At 61.2% G+C, this 10,203-nt stretch overlaps 2 protein-coding genes across 2 annotated transcripts in view; one reads left to right on the top strand and one right to left on the bottom strand.

The window, feature by feature from the left end:
- Window positions 1-205: 205 nt before the first annotated feature.
- Window positions 206-8,288, top strand: SYTL1 (synaptotagmin like 1). Its single transcript, XM_004705067.2, has 15 exons — window positions 206-294; window positions 2,244-2,473; window positions 3,339-3,487; window positions 3,719-3,791; window positions 3,877-3,925; window positions 4,557-4,629; window positions 4,844-4,938; window positions 5,098-5,211; window positions 5,319-5,479; window positions 5,787-5,883; window positions 6,129-6,287; window positions 6,587-6,665; window positions 6,784-6,883; window positions 7,598-7,803; window positions 7,944-8,288. Exons 2-15 carry the CDS (start codon window positions 2,283-2,285, stop codon window positions 8,081-8,083), a joined length of 1,686 nt encoding a protein of 561 aa, XP_004705124.1. The 5' UTR covers window positions 206-294; window positions 2,244-2,282; the 3' UTR covers window positions 8,084-8,288.
- A 206-nt stretch (window positions 8,289-8,494) lies between these two features.
- Window positions 8,495-10,203, bottom strand: part of MAP3K6 (mitogen-activated protein kinase kinase kinase 6) — a 10,998-nt gene continuing 9,289 nt past the window's right edge. Inside the window, exons 24-29 of the mRNA XM_004705066.2 lie at window positions 10,077-10,182; window positions 9,643-9,814; window positions 9,451-9,563; window positions 9,286-9,359; window positions 8,942-9,018; window positions 8,495-8,753 (exon numbers count right to left, since the gene is read on the bottom strand). Of these exons, the coding sequence (XP_004705123.1) occupies window positions 8,663-8,753; window positions 8,942-9,018; window positions 9,286-9,359; window positions 9,451-9,563; window positions 9,643-9,814; window positions 10,077-10,182 (633 nt within the window). The 3' untranslated portion in view covers window positions 8,495-8,662. The remainder of the gene's footprint in view (window positions 8,754-8,941; window positions 9,019-9,285; window positions 9,360-9,450; window positions 9,564-9,642; window positions 9,815-10,076; window positions 10,183-10,203) is intronic.

Below are 10,203 nucleotides of genomic sequence, written 5' to 3'. Positions count from 1 at the left end.
GGGCAGTCAAGGCTCTGAGGGACTGGGGCTCCAGAGCCCACAGTGGAGTGCAGGAGGTGGTTTCTGAAAGGTGGGGGTGGTGTGTGCCCCTAGCCAGCCCAGAATCCAGGCCCGGTTTTGCATCAGGCCCTGCTGAAGGTGTTTCCTCCTCCACCAGGGCACTAGCCAGGCTGGGCGGCCTGTTGAGTCAGCTTAGTCCCTCACCTCACCTCTCTACTCCCAGTCCCTGAAGCTTGGCTGCCAGGGGAGCCTGGGTCACCCTATGAAGGTGTCCCCTCATTCTGGACCCTACAGGTAACACACTTCAGGGCTGGGGTCCCCTGCCAGCGTCCCAAGGGGCAGATCCTGCTGCCTGGTGTTCTGAGCACCCTCTGGGACCCTGGGACTTTGGGGTGGGGGGAGGCAGGAGTTCCTGGAACTGGAACAGTGGCCTCAGTGAACAGACCCTTATGCCGACTAGTGGGTTGGACTGGAATAGAGAAGACCAGGCACCCAGATTCTACCCCTGGAGGTGGTGGTGGGGGACTGTGGGGTCTGAGCTGGGGTCCCTGAGCAGCAGATGCCCACAGAGCCCAGCCAGGACAAGAACCCCCATCCCCACCCAGCACCGCTACACTCATGCACACCCCTGATGGCCCCCGTGGGCCCAGGAGCACCGGGGCCCACACCACAACACAGCGAGGTTTCAGCACAGGAAGAAACACTCGCAGGGCACACGGTGACACCAGCCTTTCACCCAGAGGGTCTCAGACACCCCCACGGCCAGGAGATCAACATGCAGGGGGACACAGACACACCCCCAGCAATACTACATTCACGCGCACACCCTGCAGCTCCCAGTGCCCACTGGACACAGGCATGCTGCAACTTGCAGACGCCAGTGGACTCACACTGGGCCCCAGAGGGGGCCCCAGAAGGCATGTGGAAAACCAGCCCTGTGCCTGCCTGCTCAGTAGCTGTTCAGGAAATACCGTGAACGTGGAGCCCAGACAGCCTCACACAACATGGACGGGCAGAGGCAGAAGCCGCGGCGCCTGGGGAAGGGAGCCTGGGTGGTTACTGACAGCCTGCTGGAGGCAGTGGTGGCGGGCACACGCTGGGACCTGCCCGCCTGCCCCGCCACTGCCCGTCCCTGCCCTGCCTGGAGTCTTGGCCTGGGAGGACGTGAGGTGGGGGCGGGCAGCAGCAGGGCGACTGCCCCACGGGCTCAGGCTACAGCTCTGCTCTGCGGCCAAGGCGTGCGGCCCCTTGCCACGTCCACACGCCCCTCGGGGCTGGGCAGATGTTTTCCTTCCGGAGTGACCGTGGTACCTAAGCAGCCTGAGCCACTCGGCCTGCCCAGGGCCTCCTCTCCAGGAGCCCAGCCAAGTCTTGGGCCAGTGGTGGGGGGACCCATCCAACCTGAGCAGAGGGGCCCAGGAGCAGACGTTAGGGGAATCCCTGAGGCAGAGGCTTCAGTGGGAGTGGGTGCGTGGGTGCAGCGGTTACCTCGGGGTGGGGGAGGAGGAAGTAGAGGGGGTGTGAGCTGGGGAGGTTGCTTCAGACAGGAAGGCCAAATGGGCCAGGGCAGGGTGGAGGGTGGAGGGAGAAGAGCCAGGCTGGCAGGTCCCCAGGGCAGAGGGCTGAGCTGCTGCTGGGGGCAGGCCCCGTGGGCATGCATGAGTCTGAGGTGGGGGGGGGCGTTGTTTCTGCATTTCATTACTCAAGCTTTTACCGACTGCTGGTTATATATGAAGTACACACATAGCTTTGGGGGGGATGCCCTGTCCCTACCTTCAAGAAGCTCATAACCCAGTGGGTGGGGGTGGGGGTGGGAGAGGAGTGGGGGCACTATAGTGAGACTAATAGTCTGCGAGATTTGTTTGCATCTGGGGACACATATTTGTCCCAGGATTTCTTCTTGTATCTGTGAACATATCTTGGGTCCCTGTCTTCCTTTGTGCGCAAGCACCTGTGTGCAGAGGGACGCATATGGGAGTGCACGCCTTTGGAGTGGAGACGGCTCTTTAGCTGGCCATGCCCCCGCCCACCTGCTGAGTGGGCCTGTGTGTGCTCCCTCTCAGTGCCGGACGCATCACTGTGTGTGTGGCTGTGCGCTCCATCTCTGAGGAGCTTTGTCCCCATATCTCAGGGTATGTCCCTGCGTGTGTTTGTGTTCCCAACTTTCTTTGTGGTCAGCCCTCCCACCGCCTGATCCCAGACACCTTGGGGTCAGTATTAACCTGACTCCTGGTCTACCCCAGGGAGCCACCTGTGCCCAACTAGAGCACAGCCCCCAGCTGATGCCCCAGAGGGCCCACTCATCTCACGAGGGGCTCTGGGCTCTGCCCTCCCTACCCATGGCATGTGAGCCAGAACCTGAGGTCGACAGGCTGCTGGACCTCAGCTTCCTGACAGAGGAGGAGCAGCAGGCCATTGCCGACGTCCTGAAGCGAGATGCCCACCTGCGCCAGCTGGAGGAGGGGCGAGTCAGGTGAGCAAGGTCAGCCACTAGCCAGGAGAGCCCAGGAGAAGGGACTTCAGGCTGGCCCTGACAGCAGACTGCCGGTCACGTGGTGGAGTTCTTGCCTTTGCCCTCTGGTCTTCTCTGCCCCTGGTCAGCTCACAGGTCATGTGCCCCCTGGGTGGGCACCACAGCTTCCTCACCTAGCTCCCTGCCTCTAGTCCACGGGTCACCTGCCGCAGTCCACAGCTGTTCTGAGCACCCCCTGCTGGAACCGCAGCACCTCCAGGGACAAGAGCAAGCTCCTCAGCGTGCCCACAGAGCCTCTGGATTGGATTGGTCCCTGCTAGCAGCTCCCCCTCATCTTTCACCAGGAACCCCCCCTCCCAGCACTTTGTATCCTTGTCTGTATACAAAGTATCACATTCTAGCAGCTCTGTGTTCCACCCACAGCTGTTCACTTCCAGCCCCTGCTGATCCTCCCCGAAAAACACAAAGGAGCATGGGAGGGCTGCTCTGACTTGAGGCACTTATCTGACCTCCCCAAACCCAATCTCTTTACTGTAAAGTGCGGTGGAGTCCTGCCTCAGAACTGAGGGGGTTTATGGGAGTATGGGCCACAGTACTCCCACTTACCGGGCAATCATCACTGTCCTCCTCTTCCTGGAGAACTCCAAATTGTCCTCCAAGAAGCAAAGCAAGCTCTGCCTCTTCCGGGAAGGCCTTCCAGGTTCCCATGGGCCCAGCTGACCCATAGTGTGCCTGTCTGTTCTGGACTCAGGGATCAAGCCCAATGGCTCTTGTGTCCCTGGCCCCACGTACAGAGTGGGTGGGAGAAATGCTGGCAAGTGAATGGTGACAACCTTGCCCTGCCTCCCCACCCCCACCCCTCTAGCAAGCTTCGAGCCTCACTGGCAGACCCTGGGCAGCTGAAAATCCAGACAGGGGACTGGTTCCAGGAAGCACGCTCCCAACGGCACCACCACGTCCACTTCGGCTCTGACCTGGTCCGTGCCTCCATCCGCTGGAAGAAGAGCCCCAGGGGTGAGGGAGATGCCCGGGACGGCAGGCCTCTTGCATGCATGAGGACAGGGAGCCACTGAGTTCGGGTCCTGGCTACATCACTGCCACTGCCCCCTGCCACCCCTGCCCTGTATTGTACTGCCCTTCGTGGGCCGCAAGAGGTGGGTGGGTGCCTCCAAGGACGGCTCCCATGAGAGTCACAGCCAGACTGCCTGAGAATGGGCTACAACAGAACTCCTCACCTTGGCCCAGGTGACCAGGCTCTGGGCAGCGATGGGGAAGCTGAGGTTTCCGGGAAAGAGAAAGAAGAGGAGCTGGAGCCCCGGTGAGGAGGCATTGTGAAGAGTGGTGGAAGGTGGCTCCCAGCGCCCAGGGCTCCTTCACTGACAACCACCTCCTGCCACTTCTAGGCGCCCCCTAAATGAGGCCCCCCCAGAGAGGCTCAGCGAGGAGGCCGGGGTGAGTAATGACTGACTGAATGAGTCGATGAATGACTGGAGTGGTCCTGAAGCCCAGCTGGGAATATGTTGGGGAAATAGCTCCCTCCTAGGAGGCCTGGTCCCATAGTGATTAGGTTTGGGGCTGCTAACAGGAAGGTCAGCAGTTCAAAACCATCAACCATTCTGCAAGAGAAAGATGAGGCTCTCTACTCCAGTAAAAAGAGTTGCAGTCTTGGAAACCCCAGGGACGGTTCTACCCTGTCAGAATCAACGCGATGGCAGTGAGAGATAAAGGAATTGGGACACCTCCGGCACACCCTTTCGGGGTTCTGGTCTCAGCAGTCCATTTCTGTTAAGTAGTGGTGTGAACCTGGCCTGGCTGGTAAGGGACCGTCAGAATCTGGTCTTGGTGAGGTCAGGGGCCCCGAGACTACTGGCCCCTAGGTGGAACCCTGGAAGTCATGTCATGCAGGCCCTAGAGCGTGAAAGGGTGTGGGTACAGGCCTAGCTGGTCCCACTGCTGGCTTCCACCCTGCCCTGAGGGCTGAACTCAACCCAAAAATGGGCTAACTTTTTGGAGCCTCTGACCTCCTGGTGACACCTCTGCCTCACTAGCCCCCACTTGTAACCTCTCCCTGTCTCCTCCACAGGTGCCGGATTTGCCCTCCCCACCTACCCCCTCCAAGGTTTCCGATTATGAAGAGGAGGCTCAAACCCAGGAAGGTGAGGGGTGGGTGGGGGATGGGGACCAGAGAACTTGAGGAGGTCCGAGGCAGTTCTGTTTGACCCCACAGGCCTGGCCGATGTCTCCTGGGGTTGGTCTCCGCGGGCGACCTAGGGGCCACTGAGAGGCCTGTGGGGACAGGTCCTGAGGGTGGTGGAGCAGACCTTCCAAAAGTGTCCAGGGGAGGGCTCGACAGCCTGTGCTTGGCCCCAGCCCCCTGCCTGCAGGGCGCGCAGGTCGACGCAGAGGAGGCGGAGCCAGAGCCGGCCCCACGGGGACAGCCGGAGCAGCGGCCCCAGCCCGCCCAGGTAGGCGGCAGCGGTCCGCGGCTGCTTGGAAGACCCGGAGCGGATGTCTGGCGCAGGAGTGCCTCTGCCCGGGACTCGGAGCCGTCGGGTCCGGGCGCGCCCGGGTGGCGGTGGGAGCTGGAAAGACGGGCGCCCCAGGTCACTCTCCCCTCTCCCCAGACCGAGGCGGCGTCCGAAGCTCTGGAGAACGGGGAGGAGGCCCCAGGGCCCGGCCCCTCACTGGACCGCATGCTCAGCAGCAGCTCCTCCGTGTCCAGCCTCAACTCCTCCACGGTGAGTGGGGCGCAGCACCCCCGCACCGCCCATCAGACGTGGCCGCCCCCACGTCAGCTAGCTCGCGTTACCCCCTCCCGGGCCTGACCCGCACCGCCCGCCCGCAGCTGAGTGGCAGCCTGGCTAGCCTGTCGGGGGACGCGGACGCAGTGCAGGTGCGTGGCTCGGTGCACTTCGCGCTGCGCTACGAAGCGGGCGCCGCCGAGCTGCGCGTGCAAGTCATCCAGTGCCAGGGCCTGGCCGCCGCCCGGCGTCGCCGCTCGGACCCGTGAGTCCCAGGCCCCCCGGAGTGGGGAGGGCGGGACCCTTCTGGACGCCAGGGAGCCGAGCTCACCACCAACTCCACCACTGAACCTATCCTGGCCTCAGTTTCCCCGTCTTCGGAAAGGGGAGTAGCACGCTCTCTACCCTGGTGGGAGGCAGGTGGGGGGGCCTGTGGCATAGCTCCCTCTGGGACCTAGGACATTGTAGGTGGCTGGGGAGAGCCTGGGACTGGGGATAGGGAGCGAGAAGGGTCCCTTCTCACCTCCGCTCCACTCCTCACGTCTCCCGCCCCCCACCCCGTTCCCCACCAGCTACGTCAAAAGCTACCTCCTCCCGGATAAGCAGAGCAAGCGCAAGACTGCGGTGAAGAAACGGAATCTGAATCCGATCTTCAATGAGACCCTCCGGGTGAGGCTGAGACTGCGGCCACAGGGCGGCCCTTTATTAATGGATAAGATACCTCTTCCCGCTTGCGTGGGGCTTGGTGGCAGGGACAGCCACCCAAGAATGGCAGGGAGGCACTCCCATTAGCACGTGCTTGGGTATGTCAGACTTTTGGTGGCAGGGGTGATAGTCCAGTCCTCTTCCCCAGCCTTGGGGCTCCCCAGGATTCCATCGCGGGGTGCTCCATTAACCCGCAGCCCTGTCCCCAGTACTCTATCCCGCAGGCCGAGCTCCAGGGCCGGGTGCTCAGCCTGTCTGTGTGGCACCGCGAAAGCTTGGGTCGCAACATCTTTCTGGGCGAAGTGGAAGTGCCCCTGAACACGTGGGACTGGGACTCTGAGCCCACCTGGCTCCCCCTGCAGCCCCGGGTGAGACCGCCCGGCCTCTCGAGGAGTTGTAAGAAGGCACAGATCGTATCCCACTATGCTTACCTCCCTCACCCCCCTCATTCGAGGAAGCCTCCTGGTAAGACGTTAGGGTCCATCCGAAGGCCTGGCCCCAGAGCACACCCACTTCCTTAAGAGTGCTTAGATCCTCCCAAGATCACCCCTTGAAGCCCCACCCCCTTTGCCCCGCCCACTCCGTACACGCCCCTATTGGTGTCTCTGGAGGTTCCACCCTCTTACCTAGGCCTTGTCCCGCCCCTTGACAAGTCCACCTTCCCTAGGTCCCGCCTTCCCCGGATGAGCTTCCCAGTCGTGGGCTACTCTCTCTGTCCCTCAAGTATGTCCCCGCCAGCTCGGAGGGTAAGTGAATGCCCCGTTAGACGCCCAGCTGGATGGCTTTGGGAGGCGGAGATCTCCTATCTTATGGGGGAGGCGGGGCCCATCAGCAGGGCGGGGCCTGAGGGGCTCCTCTCCGCAGGCCCCGGACTGCCCCAGAGCGGGGAGCTGCACTTCTGGGTGAAGGAATGTCAGGACCTGGTGCCACTTCGCTCTGGCTCCCTGGATACCTACGTACAATGGTGAGGGGCCAGGGACCTCACCGCGGTGGAGCTCTCGGCCTGCTACTAACCCCATCGTGCCCACCTCAGAGTGCCTAGTGTGGGCTTTAATAACAGAGCTGGGGTGAAAGGGGTCGGAAAGGCCTGGAGTCAGGAAGGCCTAGGAGACCTTTGGGGATCTGTATTCCTGTGTGCCTGCCACCAATCAGACATTCCGAGGGTGGAGGTTGAGACTGGTACCTCTGTGGAGAACCCAAAAGGCTTGGCTATAGGGCTTGGGCCTGAACTTGGACCTCGGGGGGGCCCCCCTGATGCTGCCCACATGCTTTCAGGAAGTAAGGGCACTAAGGCCTGCCTGGTCCAGGGTTCCTCTACCGGATTTGGCCAGAACCGTTCTGCTGTGAACTGTCCTCCAATATTGTTTTGCAGAAGGATTTCTAAAGCTTATGGATGTTTGGAAACTAATTCTGGGGGCAGCAGGGACCAGTGAAGGACACTGAGCCAGGGACTAGCAGATCTGAGTCTCCCAAACAGTCCTCTGGTGTCCCTTGAATAGGCATTGAGACTAAAGGCAAGGCATCCAAGATGAAGTCCTGGGACAGTGACAGTTCAGAGGCCAGACCTCAGGCAGGAGCCACAGGATGTGGACATTTGTGAGGGAGAAAGGCCTCAGTACTTGGGTGGCTCTGGGGGGTGTGAGGGGTGGCCACCTGATACCCGGGCCCCTCCCCTCAGCTCAGTGCTGCCCGACGACAGCCGGGCCAGCCGCCAGCGGACTCGGGTAGTGCGCCGCAGCCTCAGCCCCATGTTCAACCACACCATGGTTTACGACGGCTTCGGGCCTGAAGACCTCCGCCAGGCCTGTGCTGAGCTCTCCCTCTGGGACCACGGGGCCCTGACGAGCCGCCAACTGGGGGGCACACGCCTCAGCCTGGGCACCGGTGAGTGGGGCAGGCCCTAGGGGGAGTCAGGGACTCCATGTGTGGCCTTGGGCAGCACATAATCTGAAACCAGACGGGTGTTTCCTGGAATCTGGGGTCTCAAATGTGATGGGTCTCCCACCCCGGCCACCTGCACCCAGGGAGCAGCTACGGGCTCCCGGTGCCCTGGATGGACTCCACACCTGAGGAGAAGCGGCTGTGGCAGACCCTTCTGGAGCGGCCCTGCGAGTGGGTGGACGGCCTCCTTCCCCTCAGGCCGAATCTGGCTCCCAGGACATAGCTGCCCCTGGACCCCCATCTCAGGGCCTGCCCTTGGCTCAAGTCAGTAAAGTCTTTCCTAAGGGCATTGAGGAGCGGATGTCTGCTGGGAAAGCGGGGGCGGGTGACAGCAGGCTAGAACCAGGGACGGACGGGGAGGGGTTTGGGGCAGAGGACACTTCAGATTCAGCCCTCAGACTTCACTAAGACAAAGGTAAAAAAATGTTCTGTTTGGGGGGAAATGACCAACTGATATATATATATATATATATATATATTTTTTTTTTTTTTTTTGCAACTGATATTAAGGGCTGAGGTGGAGGGCAAATGTTTTTGAGAATGATGAGGGCAGCGAATGTACATATGTGCTTGACACAATGGATGTATATATGGATTGTGATGTATGTATGAATTGTACGAGCCCCCAATAAAATAAAAAATAAAAAGTTCTGTTTAATAGTCTTAGCCTGGCAGTTCTCAGTCTGCTGGGTGGTCTCAACTCCCTCCAGGGGGCCTAGGCCATGGAGTGTCGGAGCTGCTCCTGGTGGCTTTGTCTTCACTCTTGGTCCTGAGTCTGGCTTCCTGCCTCCGTCCAAGACCTTCACTCTGCCTCTTGAGGGCTGGGGGTGCCTGGCACGGCTCCTGTTCGCTGCTCCAGGATGGCTCTCCAGATACGACACACCATCCCTCCCCTGAGGACACAGGCTCAATGTGGCTCTACCAGAAGGCAGCCCTGGGCTCTCGCTGGTACCGCTGTCTGCCCAATGCCCCCTGTCGCAGCGGATCCTGCCATCCTCAGAGAGGAACCTGGGCAGTGAGAGGTCAGGATCTGGCCAGCATGAGGCCTTCCACCAGAATCAGCCCTGGAGGGCAGGCATACCTGATGCGGGTGTAGATGAGGTCATCTCGAGAGGCACAGGTGAGCAGAGCATGGAGGGTGAAGCTGTGGTTGAGCAGCTGGTTGTGGAGAAAAGGCCAGAGATGGGGGGAGACATAAAGGCAGAGAAGGTGTTCAAGACCCTGGACTGCTCTACCTGCTGGTGTGGTGAGGCAGGTCCCACCCCTTCCCAAGCCTTAGTTTTCTCATCTGTACAATGAGGTGGTTCTGCTACTATGCACTTTGCCATCAGGCATTGGGATGCTTTGCTAAAGAGGGAGGCAATGAAAAGAAAGATGGAGATAGAGGTCCTTGGTTGGTGGGGATGTCAGCATCCACACCCTTACCGTCTGGATGGTGCCAGAATCCACATTTCGTTCTTGCAGCCACCGCACCAGGCCCTGGTCGGCTGCCAGAGCAGCTGTGAGAAAGGGCAGGAGGTTAGGCTAAGGCTCACCTGCCAGAAGCTGCCTCACACCACCATGCCAGTCCTGCAGCCAGGCCGTGCTCACCTGGGGGCTCCGAGGCCAGGGCTCGGGTCCCGGCCTCAGCATCCATCCGCTGCAGAGTCCGCTGCATCAGAGCCCGGCAAGTCCCTTCCTTCTCAGCCAGGACAGCCCGCAGCCTGTTGGAGGGCAGAGGCAAGCAGAATGCAGTGGGGGTGACGCGGCTCAAAGGGCAAGGGCGATTCTGAGGCGTTGTACCTGTTTGTCTCTGCTCTTAGAAGGCCCAGCTGCACCAGCAGAGGCGGGGGTCCGTGTTCAGGCTCTTTTGGCGGCAGGAGGTTCGGCAGATCAGGGGTCTCCGGTTGCTTCGCCTGGAACCCTTTTTCTTTACTCGGCTCCTTTGACAGCGGGGAGACAGTCTCCTCCACCTCTGGCAATTCGAGTGGGTTGGGCTCAGGCAGGGTGAACACATTCACCTGGAGGTCCCTGACACAGGTGAGGGACCGCACGGGACTGGTGGGAAGGGCGGCCCTACACCGGGCCTCTGGCCACGCCCACCGGCTTCTAACTGGTTGACCCTGAGGGAGCTGCCCCAGCACCACCACGCCCTTTACCGGCGCCACTCCACATTGGTCATGCCCTCAAAGGTCACGCCTTCGCCGGCGGCCGGTCGGCGCCACCCACACACCCACCTGGGCCTAGCACTGCCAGGGCTGCCCGCACCGCGCGGCTGAGCAGGGAGTCCAGCACGAACATCCAGTGTGGGCGGATCTGGCGCCGGCGGAGGATCTGCTTCACCTGGGGGTGGGGGCGCGGCTG

The sequence above is a fragment of the Echinops telfairi genome, unplaced genomic scaffold (assembly GCF_000313985.2).
Source record: "Echinops telfairi isolate 266 unplaced genomic scaffold, ASM31398v2 ScPeMD7_7457;HRSCAF=8495, whole genome shotgun sequence".
Classification (NCBI taxonomy): domain Eukaryota; kingdom Metazoa; phylum Chordata; class Mammalia; order Afrosoricida; family Tenrecidae; genus Echinops; species Echinops telfairi.
The sequence above is the reverse complement of the archived record's forward strand: the minus strand, read 5'-3'. Positions and strand labels throughout refer to the sequence as shown.

What these genes read in the sequence shown, in the direction of transcription:
- SYTL1 (XM_004705067.2), top strand. Translation starts at nt 2,283, where the DNA reads ATGCCCCAGAGGGCCCACTCATCTCACGAGGGGCTCTGGGCTCTGCCC. An exon ending in CTGGATACCTACGTACAATG is followed by an intron (nt 6,884 to 7,597) that starts GTGAGGGGCCAG and finishes CCCTCCCCTCAG; the next exon opens with CTCAGTGCTGCCCGACGACA. An exon ending in ACGCCTCAGCCTGGGCACCG is followed by an intron (nt 7,804 to 7,943) that starts GTGAGTGGGGCA and finishes ACCTGCACCCAG; the next exon opens with GGAGCAGCTACGGGCTCCCG.